A 17381-nucleotide genomic window follows, 5' to 3' on the forward strand; every position below is an offset into this window, starting at 1 on the left:
ATGTGATAGATTTGGTGATTTCATGGGTCAAAACATGATCAAGGGTCCACTTGCCTTCCTCAAACTGCTGCTGATCCGGTCCTCCGAAGTCTTGATCTTGATGCTGCTCCTCGAACTGCTGATCGTCTATCGCACCAAACACGCACATGCAAGCAAACAAGTACAAACAATAAGAAACAGTACACCAAACAATATAAACAGTACAAAAAGAGGTTACTAAACTATTCTACTCGATGCAACGATCGCGTGAGCGCAAAGATCATCGAAAACGGATCTAAAACGAGAAAGTTATGGCTAAAACAAGATTTAAGGGCTGAAACGTAATTAAACCTTATACGCAGGGGCTAACTCATGAAAACAGGGGCTGATTTGTAAATATTTTTCACTACAGTGGACGGCGGATTCTAATATGGAAAAACAGAGGGGCTTAAGTGCAAAAAGACCATGGTTGACCGGTATCTGATTAGTTGACTTGGATCCGATCTAATTTGGACCGTCCGATTTAGATCTGACGGCCGCAATCGGGTCGGGGCTGAGCGGCGGCGCTGGCGGCGGCGCATAGCGCCGGCGACGAGACTGGGGCGGCGGCGCATCGCCGGCATGGGCCGAAAACGGCCGTCCGACTTGGATTTCGAACGCGGCTGGCACTGGGAGCATGCGCGCGGCACGGGAAACTCATCTAAGGCAGCGGCGCGGGCTATCACGGGCCGAGCGGAGCTCACGGCGGCGCATGGCGGAGGTGCGGCAACGGCGAGCGTTCCCGGGCGAAGCGGGGCGAAAGAGAGGGGAAAACTGGCCGGTGAGCCTCACTACCTCGGTGCGAATCTCCTGGAGGGCTTGAAGTCGACGGGGAGCGGTTTAATCGGCGATGCAACTTGGAGCTCCAAGCTCCAACAATGGAGACGGCGCGGAAGCTAGGGTTTGGCGAAAGCAGCGGCTGCGGCTTTGGGTTTTGGGTTCCAGGGGTCGCGGGGCGTTGCTTTTATAGTACGGGGCTGGGCCTTGGCGTGCGGGCCACGCCGAGTCGGGGCGGCGCGCGCAGCGTGCTCCTCCCGGACTCGGGGAGAGTCCGAGTCCTCCCCGAGGTCGGGGATGACGGACGGGCCCCACGCGACAGAGGGAGAGAGGGCGCTGGGCTGGACTGGGCCAGGAGGCGGGGAACGGGCCGGCGCGAGGAAACCGGGACGCGGGAAGGAAAAGGAAAGTGGGCCGGTTTGGGCTGGAAAAGGGAAGGGGAAAAAGAAAAGCCTTCTCATTTTCTGAAACGGTTCAAACTCTTTCAATTTAAATTCAAACCCAAGGATTTGAATTTAAATTGAACAACAAGCAAATAAAGATGCAAACCAGCATGAAATGCACACACCTATTTTCCTTATATTTATTTTATGGCTAAATATTTTATTTGATTCCCGACATATGCTCTAAATTCAAGATAAATTAGATGAAACCTTATCGAGCCTACAATATACCTAATCAAATTTATTTAGGTTCCTAATTTGAAAATACGGGTGTTACAAAGAACTCATGTAACTCTTGGAGTTTTCTTTCTTGTATTTTGAGATCCTCGTTCAAGGTTTAGAGGCTGGTTTATTTTTTATCTACAAAATATCCAAACACCGCTGTTGTGGAAGAGCACTATCACACTATAACACTAAGTTTAGTTCATTAGTTCTCAAAATCTACTAAATTTTACCCACAAAAGAATCCACTTAATTTGGACTAATCCAACTAGCGAACTGCAAATAGTCCAAACTACCCCTCAACATGCACTTGCAGGCACAACAATAGCATAATTTAATAAGGGCAAAATTGACACTTCCATATTTTTATTCACCTGCCTGCCGGGAAGGAAGAAAGCGGAAGCTGAGGTGAGGTCTCGGCTGCTTTCGCTTTTGACTCCACCGAAACGACGAGGTGACGTCACCGAGGCTCCAGCGGACGCGCTATTGGGCGCCCCAGCCAGCCTCCTCTGTCGTCGTCGTCTTCCTGCAGTTTCCGCGCTCCTTCCTGCTCCCCCCGCGGTCGCGACTCGCGGGAACCGCCGCCACAGACCTCGTCACCGGCCGGACCGGCAGCCGCGAGAGTCAGCCCCGGCCCCATGCGCGCGCGCGCCTGATTGGCGCTTGGCCGGCTGACCCCGAGGCCGAGCGAGGGAGGACCCGGAGCAGGCTGCTGTGGGTGGCGGAGGCGAGGGGCGGGCGGGCAGGGCAGCAGGGGGCGGAACGCGGCGGGATGGAGAGCTACCTGGAGGAGCGGTTCGGGGGCGTGCAGCCCAAGAACTCCTCCGAGGAGGCGCTCCGCCGGTGGCGCCGCCTCTGCAGCGTCGTCAAGAACCCCAAGCGCCGCTTCCGCTTCACCGCCAACCTCGAGAAGCGCGGCGAGGCGGAGGCCATCAAGCACGCCAACCACGTGCGTCTTTTTTTCCTCCCCGATTCTCGCCGCTTCTCCACTTCCCTCCCTCCCTCCCGCCGCCGCTTAGTTCCGCTAGGATCCGCCGCCGCGGCGCTGAGCTCGCGGGATCTGGGCCTCGGGCTTCGCGGCGTGCTTGGCGGCGCCGGCGCCTAGTGGTGGATTGTTATCGCGTTGCTTCGCCAGCGAGCTCAACACCGCCGGAGTGTGGCCGTGGCCATGATTCTCCAGCGTGCACGGATGGGGATGGGTTTTCTAACTGAAAACTACTAGCACTGTTTTTGGCCGCCTGTTGATGAGCATTTTTTTGGTGGCTTTTGACTTTTGTGCGGGATCAGCCGTGGGAGCTTAACGCGGCTGAAAATTGAGGATGATTGTTGTTCAACTACGGGGGACTGTAGTTGATTCTTGCTCTATTTTCACTGCTGCGGCAACATACCTTCAGCTTCTTTGGATTTGCTCTGTTTTAGTGCTGCTAGTTCGGGTAATCCCAGCCTTGCTTCACCAATTTGCTAAATTAGCAGCCCATTTTCAGTGGGCTGTTGCAACCGGCAGGGGCGGACCCAGGGCCCGGCGACCCTGGGCACCGGCCCGGGCTCCCATGGAATGGTGCAAGAGAATCTTGGCTTGAAGCTCATTCAGATCAGCAACTCATGACTGTAATAACCTGTTATAGTGAAGAGAGAATGAAGAGCTACCATGACTACCATGACTTTTGCCCGGGCTCCATTTATTCCCTGGGTCCGCCACTGGCAACCGGCTGCTATCAGCTCCACTCTAAGCTTATTAGAAGTCTAGAACCATAACATTAAACCTCATCCCATAACTTTGCTAGCTAATTGCATAACAGTGCGACAACATGCATAGCTATCCCCACCTGTTTCCGGATTTCAGCGGTGAAGGTTGCGATCCAAGTTAGTTCTGGCCTTGCTGCCTTTTTCCCCGTACTATAATAGCACTAGCTTCTCTTCTGAAATGCTTTAAGGGCGTACTCAAGCTCAAACTGCTGGTGTATCACAGGAGAAGCTGCGTGTTGCTGTGCTCGTCTCCAAGGCTGCGCTGCAGTTTATACAGGGTAATTGTGTACCAACAGGCAACGCGACCTGGATTCGTCACGCTTTTGGAATTTTTACTCCAGGTCTTTTATTTTTCTAACACAGCACACCTAAAACCATATTTCTGAATGTTCAGGTCTCTCTCTTCGGAGCGAGTATGTCATCCCTGAGGAAGTCAAGGCTGCTGGGTTTCAGATCTGTGCCGATGAGCTGGGGTCCATTGTCGAGGGCCATGATAGTAAAAAGTTGATCATCCATGGTAGAGTTGATGGAATTGCTGAAAAGCTCTCAACATCGAAAACAGATGGGCTAAGTACAGATGAGGACAGCATTAAGCGCAGGCAAGACATATACGGGGTAAACAAGTTCACGGAAAATGAGGTCCGCAGTTTCTGGGTGTTTGTGTGGGAAGCGCTTCAAGATACTACTCTTATAATTCTCGCTGTCTGTGCGTTTGTATCTCTGGTTGTTGGCATTGCGATGGAAGGGTGGCCAAAAGGTGCTCATGACGGTCTTGGAATTGTTGCAAGTATCCTCTTGGTTGTGTTCGTAACAGCGACAAGTGACTATCGGCAGTCGCTGCAGTTCAAGGACCTGGACAAGGAGAAAAAGAAAATCCAAGTCCAAGTTACAAGGAGTGGCTTTAGGCAGAGATTGTCAATATATGATCTTCTTCCTGGAGATGTTGTCCATTTAGCAATTGGAGATCAGGTCCCTGCAGATGGGCTCTTCATTTCTGGATTCTCTCTATTGATCAATGAATCCAGCCTAACTGGTGAGAGTGAACCTGTTGCTGTAAATGAAGATAATCCTTTTCTTCTGTCAGGGACCAAAGTACAAGATGGGTCTTGCAAGATGCTGGTCACAACAGTGGGCATGCGTACTCAATGGGGAAAACTGATGGCCACTCTGAGTGAAGGTGGGGATGATGAAACCCCACTGCAGGTCAAACTTAATGGAGTTGCCACTATTATTGGCCAGATTGGACTATTTTTTGCTGTTATAACTTTCATCGTCCTATCCCAAGGGCTGTTCAGCAAGAAATACCATGAGGGGCTGCTTTTAAGCTGGTCAGGAGATGAAGCACTGGAGTTGCTGGAGCATTTCGCTATTGCAGTTACCATTGTTGTTGTTGCTGTTCCTGAGGGATTGCCATTAGCAGTCACGTTGAGCCTTGCATTTGCCATGAAGAAAATGATGAATGACAAGGCACTGGTTCGTCACTTGGCTGCATGTGAAACTATGGGCTCAGCTACTACCATCTGCAGTGACAAGACTGGAACACTGACAACCAATCATATGACTGTTGTTAAGGCCTGCATCTGTGGAAATATCAAGGAAGTTAACGGTCCTCAGAATGCATCCAAGTTATGTTCTGAATTCCCAGAGATTGTTGTCAGAATTCTTCTGGAGTCTATATTTAACAACACAGGTGGCGAGGTTGTATTTAACCAGGATGGGAAATATCAGATCCTGGGTACCCCTACAGAGGCAGCTTTATTGGAGTTTGCATTGGCACTAGGTGGAGATTTTAAGGTAAAACGCGATGAAACTAAGATTGTGAAAGTGGAACCTTTCAATTCAACAAAAAAGAGGATGAGTGTCATTCTTGAGCTTCCTGGAGGAGGACGCCGTGCACACTGTAAAGGTGCTTCAGAAATAGTCTTGGCTGCCTGTGATAAGTTCATAGATGATACAGGTAGTGTTCATCCTCTGGATAAAACAATCGCTGACAAGCTCAATGGTATTATTGATAGTTTTGCTGGTGAAGCTCTTAGGACATTGTGCCTTGCTTATAGGGAAATGGAAGAAGGTTTTTCCATTGTAGATCATATACCAGTACAAGGGTACACATGCATTGGAATCGTAGGTATCAAAGATCCTGTTCGTCCAGGTGTGAAGGAATCTGTTGCTACTTGCCGGGCTGCCGGAATTATGGTGAGAATGGTCACAGGAGATAACATAAATACAGCAAAGGCGATTGCTCGTGAATGCGGTATACTTACTGAAGATGGCATAGCTATTGAAGGACCAGAATTCAGAGAGAAAAGCCTAGATGAACTCCTTAAGCTGGTTCCAAAAATCCAGGTTTGTTGGCTACATGATATCTTATTAACTTCCAAACACTTAGATAATCTATCAACAAGTCTCACCTACTGCTGTTTCTGTGCGTTGAAGGTAATGGCCCGATCATCACCACTGGACAAGCATACACTTGTAAAGCATTTGCGCACAACATTCAACGATGTTGTTGCTGTTACTGGTGATGGCACAAATGACGCTCCTGCATTGCATGAAGCAGATATTGGACTCGCAATGGGCATCGCAGGGACTGAGGTGCGAATGTGTGATCGTTAAGGAGACCATATGAAATAAATCATATTCATTAACTAGCAGATATGCCATGGTGTCATTTTTTTGCTTTATGTACATGCATGTAGGATTTTGTTCATTCTCGCTGGACCTTGGTGTTGCTAGTTTGATATCATACCCTGCTGGTCTTTCTTGTTTCATCCAGTGGATCTAATATAAAGCCTTTTCAGGTGGCAAAAGAGAGTGCTGATGTTATAATTCTGGATGACAACTTCTCTACAATAGTAACCGTTGCCAAGTGGGGACGGTCTGTTTACATCAATATTCAAAAGTTTGTGCAGTTTCAACTGACTGTCAATGTTGTGGCGCTACTAGTTAACTTCTCCTCAGCTTGCTTTACAGGTATGCCTCCCGGGCTCCTGGCCCCGCTATTTTGTTAACTTCAGAGTTTGGATGTCTCTTTGTATAATGAGATGTACTTGTAATGCCAGGAAATGCACCACTGACAGCTGTTCAGCTTCTTTGGGTCAACATGATCATGGACACCCTTGGCGCTCTTGCACTGGCCACGGAACCACCTAACAATGACCTGATGAAGAGAGAGCCTGTAGGAAGGACAGGGAAATTCATTACAAATGTGATGTGGAGGAACATTTTGGGAATGTCTTTCTACCAATTTTTTGTTATGTGGTATCTCCAGACACAAGGGAAAAACTTTTTTGGGCTTGAAGGCTCTGATACTGATGTTGCGCTAAACACAATAATTTTCAACTCATTCGTCTTCTGCCAGGTATGACTACTGCTGCAAATCACTTATTTTCCTCTAGTGATCTGTCTTCTCAGAGCAATGTCACTGCTGGCACCATCACCTTAGCTTGCGCTAGAAGCACTTGTACATTTCTCATAATGTAGTATTAGTAAATTCATTGCGGCCTTTTCTATGCATCACACCAAGTCAATTTCATTCTTTTGTCCTGCAATATTGTCATTACTGGGGGGAAAAAAGGCTGTGAGAACTCTGAGTAGAATTCATTGACCTAACACACTTAGCTTAAAAAAGAAAGCAGGAGATTAATAGCAGCACAATTAATTTTGTGGAAAATAAAATAAACATTCTTTGAGGTACCTTCTATTCTATTCTGATTTGATATATGCTTCTCCAGGTGTTTAATGAGATAAGCTCGAGGGAGATGGAAAAGATCAACGTGCTCAAGGGCATGACGAGGAACTATGTCTTCATGGCTGTCCTCACCAGCACGGTCATCTTCCAATTCATCATGGTGCAGTTCCTGGGCGAGTTCGCCAACACGACACCCCTCAACTTGCACCAGTGGCTCGCCAGCGTGCTCCTGGGCCTGGTTGGGATGCCAATTGCTGCCGCCGTCAAGCTGATTCCCGTCGGCTCATCATGATCATTGAAGATCCTTACCTGCAAAGCACAGATATATTCAGATTGACCAAATTGCATGATATTCTGTGTAGCTGAACTCCCTGTGCATGAACTTTTGGAATGCACGGAGAGAGCTGGCTTGGGAACAGCTGCTGCACTTTGAAAAGTTTTGTAGCCTGCAATTGTGTCTAGATTGCATCGTGTTGTATGAAGCATTGTGTTTGACACTGGGGTTCAGGCTCAGCTCTGTTAGTGTAGCAGAATTGTAAGATTGGTGCTTAGCCTTTGAAATGGAATTTAGACTGCAGGATATTTATGTGGATCAATGAATGGAAACATGGTTAATTCAGATTAGGGTTATTTATATGGCAATTCAGATGTAGATTTAGGGGTTATTTAAGTCATTTTTAATATTGACAGAAATGTGTAATTTTTATCTTAAAACTTAGGGGTTTATTATTTTTACAATACCATAGGAGGAGGATTTAGATGAACATTAGGGGGTTAGTTTAAGTTTTTTAAGTGGCATGTGTAGTTAATTTAGCTATAAATCTAGGGCGTTACGTTACACCATCTCTTTTTTTTAAATAATAGCAGCGGTTCTTTTCTAGAAACATGATTTATCCAACCTCTTATTTATCTCTCTTTTTTTTAGCAGCGGTTCACCAGATGAACGGACGTTTCTATTTTTTTTAGAATTTCTTAGATTTATCTCTTTTTTATTTGTTTATCTAGAGCGTATTGCAAGGGTTACGTAATACTTCCTCTGTTTTTTATTTATATATCATATTAGATTTGTCATAAATTAAATTTGACTAATTTTGACTAAATCTATAGAAAAATATAGCAATAACTATACAATCCAACATATGTACCATCAACATATATTTTATGGTGGATTTAATGAAATAAATTTGCTATTGTCAATGTTATTATTAATTTTTTTAATAAATTTGGCTAAAGTTGGTATATTTCATGGTGGATTTAATGAAATAAATTTTCTATTGTGAATGTTATTATTAATTTTTTAATAAATTTGGCTAAAGTTGGTAAAGTTTGACTTGAAGTAAACCTATTGCGATAGCAGGATGCAGCCGCACTGACCGTACATTAATCCTTGAGAATTGATAAAAGTTCAAACATCTAATCCCGTGGCGATTGATTAGGTTTGTGCCACCGATAGGACTGTGTCAAAGACTCAAAGTTGCCGTCGTCATGCTTTCTTTAAAAAAAATGGAGGGAGCGACGAGGTCCTGAAGCAGTGAAGCGAGGACAGAGGGAGCGAGGAGCCGAGGAGAACTGGAGAAGAATTGAAGAAAGGGGATAAGTTGATCCTCGGGGATGGATGCGACGGCGGCGCGGGCGGCGGTGGCGTCGACAGTGGCGACCGTCGTACTCACCCATCAGGTCAGCTCCACATTCTTCCTTCTTCCTCCTATCATTCTGGCACCATGGCTGACGTTGGTAGCGACGGGGTTCGCCCTCCGAGAAGAATTCTTCTTCCTCCTATCATTCTGGCACCATGGCTGACGTTGGTAGCGACGGGGTTCGCCCTCCGAGAAGAATTTCCTCGTTCTAACAGGAATTCGGCGAACCAAGAGCTTGCTCGTATCGAGAGCGCGACAATTCGAATTGATTATAACTTTGCAATAATCTTGCAAGGGTGTACTACCCACACGACGCGAGGACCATACGACTCACCCAACCGATCACGCCGGGCAAGGGGGTACTCACGTCAACCGTTCCCAATAAGGCTTGATCATTGAACCTCACACCTAGATTACGAGTAGAGACTTAGTTCCACCAGGGACATTTCTAAAATTTCCTACACATAAGTCCACCTGGGGACACACTAAGCATCTCTGCATAGCCCGTAGCCACGTATCTAGGACTGCACATCAATGATCAAGTCAAAGAAGGTAATTGGCTCATCCATACCATTATATTGGATATGTGGTAGCACGAAAAGGTGCTCAAGGCCGATGGCATCCACTCGGTCCTTAATCGATTCAAGCGGACTATGCCCAAGTGACTTCATTCTCTAGGCCCTACCATTCCGCTCGAATCTCGATACTACCAAACTCTTAACAACCCAACCGAACCAGTGCGAACAAGGATTATCGGTAAATGTGATCCTCCAACCATTCCTGTCTAGCGAGCAAAAGAAGTATTCTAAGCAGGGCTAAGCATCTAGTCAAGTTAAGTAATTAACTATCTAACTAGTGCCAAGAATAGGGATAACAAATCAAGGAAGGATCATGCATAAAGATAGGTATAAAAATGCAATACATACAAACTATACATATATAGCCCATAATACCCAAGTGGAATAGCTAACTAAATCAGATTAGACAGGTGCAAGGAATATGCTTAGCTGCTTGCCTGGGTTAACTTCAGACTCGACCACGAACGGGATTCCGGGTTCAGGCTCCACGGACTCGGCGAGCTCCACGGGTTCGTTCTCCGACGGCTCGGTCACTAAAATGCATGAATTAAGAAATAAAATAAACAATAAGCATAAATAATGAAATAATTTGACCATGCAGAGAACCAAACAAGGAACTCATGAAAATTGGTTTTGCAGCAAAATCATTTTCCTATAATTAATCATAAATATAATACTTTTCAGCCACTCTAAACAAGGTAAATCAGAAAAGGCATGCAAAATTAACTAAAAAAATCCAAGAAAAATATTATAGAAACTAGGCATTAAAAAAAAGCTAACAAAACTGGTTTTGCCACTTTATCACTTTCCAGTAAGAAGTTCTAGAATAAACCATTTTCAGAAAAAGTATAAGAAAACAAACTAAAACTTTAATAAACAGCAAAGAACCATGTGAACAAGTTGTACCACTGAAAACTACACCTCACAAGGAGTCTAACAAAATTTGGTTTGGCATTTTTCAAGAAGTATACAAATAACTAAGCATTAAATTCACTTTTGCAAGATAAAACTATAGATAAATATATAGCAAGGTAACATGCAAAATAATATTTTTCATAAGTATATCTCAGCTAGAGGAATCCAACAAAACAAGTTTCACAATTTTTGGAGCTAAACAAGAATTTCTATGGATTTTGCAAGATTGCAGAAAAACTAAACATCACAAAACCCTAACTAAATGCTAGATCCACCCGATCCCACACCCGCAGGCACTGACAGGTGGGGCCCGCTGGCCAGCGGCCCACCCAGCCGGGTCAAGGCAGGGCATGCGCCCTGACCGTGGCATGGGCGCGGCCACGGCGTCGTGGGCGACGCGCGGTGCGCGCGCACGCGCGTGCGCAGCGAGGCGGGGCTAGAGCGGGGAAGGGGAGGTGCGCACAGGGAAGAGGAGGAGGCGGCGAGCCTCACCGGGGGCTTGGACGGCGGGGAACGACGGCGAGGCGGCGGCGCGGCAAGCAGAGGCGGCGGCGGAACGAGGCTCTCGCCGGCGTCCCTGCAGGGAGGGAGAGGGGGCCGGGTTAGGGGCGAAACCGAGCGAGGGAAGGGAGGTGGTGCTCCCCGCGCAAGGAATTGAGCCACGGCTCACCGGAGCGGCTGAATTGCGGCGGCGGGCGGCGACGGGAGCTCGGGCCGGCGGCGTCAATGGAGAAGGGGAAGGGCTAGGGTTAGGGTTTGAGGGGAACGGGGGTCGGTCGCGCACGGATAAGGAGAGGGCGAGGGAAGGGGTGGCACGGAACACGACAATGGCCGGCACGTGGCATGGAAGCCGGAGTTGACCGGCGGCGGCGACGCGTGCGCGCGGCGCGCGGAGGAAAACAGAGAGAGGAGGAGAGGGAGAGGCTGACAGGTGGGCCTGGCTTTGGATTTTTATTTTCTTTTCCTTTTTTTTCTTCTGGGCTGTGACAGTGCTGCACTCACCATCTCCATTCTTCTCGTGTCCCTTTCCATCATGAGCCTTCACCATTTCACACCTCATCTTGATCGTCTCCAAGGAGCTGGTAATTATGTACTAACGGTCTAATACTTAATCATCTTGTGTCATGATTTCCCGAGTATGCCATGCTCTCAGAATTCGCAGTATCGTCGGGATGTTGCAAGCATCTAGGGTGCAAATGAGTGACCATTACCTGCACCTCCAACACTGTTTAGTTCAAATAGTTGTACTACTACAAATTAGGATTCCATTTTGGAGAAGTAGTACAAATATTTGAACTAAGAAGGGTTGGAGGTGCATCTAAGAGACCCATTTGCACCCCTACAAGCTTCTAATCATGCTGCTGAAATACATGTCTTCAGGTGCTATATCGATGTTTCTACCTGATATCCTGATCCTGATCACGATCGTGTCCCTTTTGGCCGCACAGTCTTATATGACTGCGCTGTATGCGCATCCATCTTTCGTTCATTGGTCACAGTGGAAAAAAGAAAAATGGATAGGGAGGGGGTGCATTTGCACAGGTTTTCCTCGCTTCTAACAGGTACAGCATGATACCTTCTGTTTTTTGACCATGAAGAAAAAATAGTGCCACTGTGTGAAAATTGATGTAATAGAGTCACATTCCAAGCTTATACACCAGCTGATATATACATCAATATTCATATTTCTGCATGGACTTGTTTAAGTATGCATGTAATTCTTAAGCTTATGGGTGCTTTTGGCTTTTGAGAAGCTTTAGTTCTTTATATTCTTCACCTATTTGTGGATGTACATCGGCCTGTTTCTAGAGTGTCTTCGAGAGCCTCTCTATTCAGATGAATGAGTAGTGGAAAGTACAGCCAAATTTCACTGTCAGAACTGTTTCTTGTGTTGACATTGCAGCCAAATTTCACTGTCAGGACTGTTAGTCTTGTGTTGACATTCAGTTTTGCTTTGTGCATACTGAGTTAATCGTTTCTTTCTCTGTTGGCTACATGTGTATCATTGTCTTGCTGCTTTTCTTCATCTAAAAAGTCCTCATGGTTAAAGTAATGTCCACTGAACACCCGTTCGATTAATCATCCTTCAAGTTACCATATTGTTGGTATGTGTTACCTGTCTTTGGAAGGAAGTTTAGAGACATGCATAACTTTTTTAGTTCAACAATGCAGGCTATGTGGGCTCTTCTGTGCGATTAAGGAAATACAAATACCTGAACCAGACTCAAAGGAACAGATCAAGAAATTATATTGGGTACTTGTTATCCATTTTAGTTGCCTTAGTAGCCGGCATTTAATGAATACATCACAGTATTTGTATCTCTTGTTTGATGGACTGATCAACATGATTTATTTTTTTTGTATTGACTGGAAATAGATTTTCTTAGTCAACTCTCACACCCAAACATTGTGCAATACTATGGAAGTAATCTGGTAAGTTCAATTTCATAAGCAAACGCATTGCACTTGTCTCTGTGCACCCATGCAGTTCCCGTACCTGTTTTTTTCCCCTGTCATGCAATTTGTTTAATGTATACTGTTTAATAGGATCCATTTTGTGATCTGGTAAGTGGCCATTTACGTGTTGGGCACATTGTTAACAGTTAACTATAAATCCATAAAAAATATATAGCTGGTATTATAAAAATGTGGAGCGGCAAAATCCTGCCATGTGCCATCCACGTAACTGCACATTGTGGGGACTTTGATTCAACGATTTGGAGGGTACTAGCATTTAGAACTGATATTATTTCCACTTGGGAGTTACAGATATAAGTAGAATATTGTGATAGTGCAACATCTTTTGGTAGTACAGTATAATTCATTATACTTACAATTGAAGTCCAGAGGGCATGCATGTACAAAGGGGGTAAGTGGTGCCTCTATGTTTGATTAAAAAATTCTGTTGTTCTTGACTTGCATTTCGTGATATACTATTGATGTAAAATTCTTGGAAATATTTTTTCAAACTATTTTACCTAGGATATCAAAAAATTATAGTATCTCATATTATCTCGCAAAAGTATTATGGTTGGTGGTTGTCACCCTTTAGCAACAACTCAAGATTTAGCATTGTCTGGAGTAAATAATACTGAATATGCATATGCTTCTTGCCCATATAATCATGGAATTTATGATTTGCATGCATATTCTTTGTTTGGATAGGTATTCTTTAAGCTTTCTTTGACTGTAATGTGAAGTTGATGCTTCAAAATTTTTCAACCCGTAGCAACACACGGGCATAACTTTAGTCTAAACTACTGAAGTAGTAGTATAAAACCTACACATTTGTATATTTTCAAACTGTTATCATATTTTAAAATATTAATTTTTTCAAAAAGTTACTTTAATCTAGGTTATAACTATAATTAATATCTAGGGTGTTACATTATATTGCATACTCAACAGTGATATAGTTTGATGTCTCATTGTACTTCTTATCAAATTATTATTATTTATATTTCATATATGAAATATTATGTAAAATTTAATTTGTAGAACCATGATAAACATGTCAAGTTGATGATGATGCGATAGAGGTACAAGTGTTTAATATGCTATCAATAGCTTAAATCAATTATTTAAGCATCTTAATCACTTCAAATGAAAACACTCAAAACTACAAAGTTGTAGATCTCATTGAGAGCTATAATTTTCATATAAAAATTATCTCCATCCGAGTTCGTATGAAAAAATTATGATTTTCAAAGATCAGAACTTGTCACACCGACAGGGGAGGTGTGACAAGATTGTATTTTCATGCCGGTGGGAGTGGTGTGATAAGTTTGGCACGTAGACTATACCGTGGTAGATCCTTTCCGAGCGCTCCAAAGTGTACCAATGTGGAACACCTTGTCACGCCAATGCATGTGGCGCGATAGAGTATTTTTGTCACGCCACGTTGCTCGGCGCGATCAAAAGGGTTAGATCTATAAATATTTGTTCCGTGGGTTATTTAAAATAAAATTAAAAAATAAGTTAAAAAATAAAAAAATAATTCTAGCGTGTCATGCTGCCATGGCTTGCCACATCGTCAAATATGGTAAAAATGGAACTTAACTTCTCTCAGCTGGTCATTTGGTAAAGTTGTAGGTGTCAATGACAATCTGATGAGCGCTATTCATAATAACTAGAAAGGCCTACAGCTTTGCCGTGTGAGGCCCGTACCCCGCTAGCTGATGCAAACTTTAGTTGATGCATGTAGTAATTTAGCAACATAGTTAAGATAAACCCGCCGCTTCGTTATTTTTACATGGGTGTGATGGTATATATTTTGAATATTCTATTATTGTGGCGCTATTGTTTAAGTAGTATATTATTTTGGATATCGAAATGGATCTATGACACTTGTTGATGTATTTATTATAGTGAAAGAAAGGTAAAATAATTTATTAGGGCGGTCAGAGCATAATTAGTCTGAAACTTAATGTATCTACGAAATTATGTTGCAATTAATCGACGTGTTATATTTTAAGTAAGTAGTGGTTATATTAGAATATGATGTGTTATTGTGAAGGTAGTATGAGAAGCCATAGAAGAACGGTGGTACGATATTATATTTTATCAAAATAAGATGTTATGTCAAACGAATTATGAAAATGATTTGAATTTACAAAAGCTTGCTATATAGTAAAGTTGTAGATTTTGAAATTCTAGGCAACTTTATGTTGATTATTTTTTGATTTTAAGTGGTGTTCAAATTGTAGGTACAACAGGTTGCATGTAAGCGTTTGTGAAAATGAATTGCGAAAGCATTTTGAATTTTAAATTTCTATATAATAAATTTGTATTTTTTGGATTCATTGTCAAATTCTATGTTGAGCAACTTTTGTAGGTGCCCTTGATAGACGCCAGGATTGCATATGAAACTCCATGTACGAAAGAGGAACGATAGGGTTGGATGCAGAAAAGGGAGTACCCAAGAACTAAATGAATGCTGAGAACTTACTGCATGTACGATTGAACTTCAGAAAGGTTGGTCAACACATATAGCATGATAGTGCGCCACTCTTGAAGATTCAAGGTCTTGATGGTCGCAACACTTGCACTTCCGAGTTGCCCTCGAAAAAGGCTCAGGTTCGAGTCATCTTCCACAGCATTGTAACGAGGGGGTGTGTTATGCACGCTAGGAAGGTTGTCAGCATAGTATTTTAATGTGAAGTTTGAACCTCCTCAAGAATGTATGCCTCTGCAATGAAAACTTCAATTTTGCATTTATTTTTACATTTAGTTCAAAGAACTTTTTGATATCTCTCAATTGAATAGCATCAACGACCCTGCACGGCCCCCATTCGTGCCTCGTACGGGAGGTGCAGAATCATGTGCTGCATCGGATTGAAGAAGCTGGGTGGAAAGATCTTCTCCAACTTACGGAGCAACACAGGAGACATCCTTTCGATTTCTTCAATCACGGTCAGAGATAACTCCTTAGCGCACAAAGCTGGCAGAAGAAAAAGCTCAACTCTGCCAGTACTTGCCAGACTTGATTAGGGAGGTACCCTCGAACCATCACCGAAAGAAGCCGTTCGATCCATATGTGGTAGTGATGACTCTTGAGCCCGTTGATTCGCATAGTAGACAAGTTCACTCCCTTCCTCAGATTCACTGCATATTCATCAGGGAACATTAAGGTTTTGAACCATTCTAGTAGTTCCCTCCTCTGAGGCCTTGTCAGAACAAAATCGGCTCTAGGCTTTCTCCATGACTTGCCTGCTCCTGGAGGCCTCATATCTATCTTTGGTCTATCGCATAATGTTGCTTGATCCACTCTTACCTTAACATTGTCCTTTGTCTTATCTGAAATGTCTATGATTGTTCCGAATAGTGCCTCGGCGATATTCTTTTCGGAGTGCATCATATCAATGTAATGTGGAAGAAGAAGGTCATCCATATAGGAGAACTCCACAATCCCGACTTCCGCGCCCATGCATGTAGCTCATCATATCTGATAAAACCACCACCTTCTGCATTGATCACGAGACCACCTAACTGAGAACGAACCTCGGCACCTGTCATCATCTGCGGTGGAGGGTCTCTAACTTCAACCCCTTTCGTAAAGTTCTTCTTATCTCTTCTGAATGAATGGTCAAGAGGGAGGAATTGTCGATGTTTGTCGAATGAATAATACTTGCCACCCTTCCGTAACAAAATGAACATCAGAGCTGCCTTGGATACTGGATAAGGGAACTTCCCGTGGACACACCAGCCACAGAATATCCCATACGCCGGCAAATTATGCAGGGAATAATGGTACCAAACATACATTCTGAAGTTTGTTTTTTTAGCTCGGTCGTATGTCCAAACCCCTTCCTCCCAACCCTTTTCTTTTTACAGAATTTTAAAATGATCCGGGCAGACGTTCATGGTCAATGTTCGTGAGCAAGATGTTTGAAATTTCCTTCCATTTCAGGGATACAGCCTCACATTGGACTCAATACGTAAATATCAACTTTCGACTCATTATATTCAATTATTCAAAAGTGATGTGATGGATTGATACTTTCGGCTCATTATATTCAATTATTCAACTTTTGGCTCAAGCGGAATGTTTCGGCACTCATGTGCAAAGTATATGGATTGAAAAGGGCAAGCAACGGATAATCCGGACATCAAGCTTCTAAGCAGGCAAGTGATGTGATGGATTGATACCGCGTGAAAATATTGCAAGATTGAAGCGAAAACGAAGAAGAAGATTGAAGCTTAGTCTTCTAGATTTCTTTCTTTATTTTATTGTTTTCTATTTTTGTATTTGTGAAATCCCTCATTTGAGGTCTAGAGTCTAAGAATTCTTGTAACTCTTTTGGCTGTAGTTGTTCGCTTGTGAGCGAATGATCAAGGCCGGAACTCTTTCCTAATCCAAAAAAAATTCAATTATTCAAAATACTTGCAGCTCAAATTTGATTTATCCGCAAGAATTCTGTTTACTAAAATAAAATAATTAAATATATCAGAAAGATCGAGAAAAATGTCAAAATTTAAAATATAAAACCACGTATAGTATGTGGATAGCAGAAAAAGTTAGTAGTGCTGAATCATTTTTTTTGAAACAGTTTGCCCTGTGCCAAAACGTAGGCACACGTCAAAGAGCATAAATTTTGATTTACCATGTGCTATTTGAAATGCACGGCAAACTTAAGCGTGCTTGGATCACCGTGTGCCAGACGTTAGGCGCACGGCAAACATAGGAGTTTGCCGTGTGTTAACCATGACGCATGGCAAACATGGTCTCTATTCCCCGTGTGCATTCCGGCCGTTTCTGGTAGTGCGGACTGTTGGCACGCCATCTCCTTCGTATATACATGCATGAAATTTCAGTCGTTGCACTTTTTGTTTGGCACATCGGTTTCGTGAGGCG

At 43.7% G+C, this 17381-nt stretch overlaps 1 protein-coding gene and 1 long non-coding RNA gene across 2 annotated transcripts; both read left to right on the forward strand.

Annotated features, from left to right (window-relative positions):
- The first annotated feature begins 1912 nt into the window (after positions 1-1912).
- LOC120666726 (calcium-transporting ATPase 10, plasma membrane-type-like) lies at positions 1913-7516 on the forward strand. Its single transcript, XM_039946640.1, has 7 exons — positions 1913-2409; positions 3430-3484; positions 3601-5552; positions 5643-5801; positions 6008-6179; positions 6269-6567; positions 6941-7516. Exons 1-7 carry the CDS (start codon positions 2233-2235, stop codon positions 7187-7189), a joined length of 3063 nt encoding a protein of 1020 aa, XP_039802574.1. The 5' UTR covers positions 1913-2232; the 3' UTR covers positions 7190-7516.
- Positions 7517-11005: 3489 nt separating this feature from the next.
- On the forward strand, positions 11006-12478 carry LOC120663794. The gene is made up of 3 exons (XR_005670624.1): positions 11006-11109; positions 11408-11589; positions 12200-12478. It is a non-coding gene; the product is annotated as an uncharacterized LOC120663794 (long non-coding RNA).
- Positions 12479-17381: the final 4903 nt, after the last annotated feature.

The sequence above is a fragment of the Panicum virgatum genome, chromosome 3N, assembly GCF_016808335.1.
Source record: "Panicum virgatum strain AP13 chromosome 3N, P.virgatum_v5, whole genome shotgun sequence".
Classification (NCBI taxonomy): domain Eukaryota; kingdom Viridiplantae; phylum Streptophyta; class Magnoliopsida; order Poales; family Poaceae; genus Panicum; species Panicum virgatum.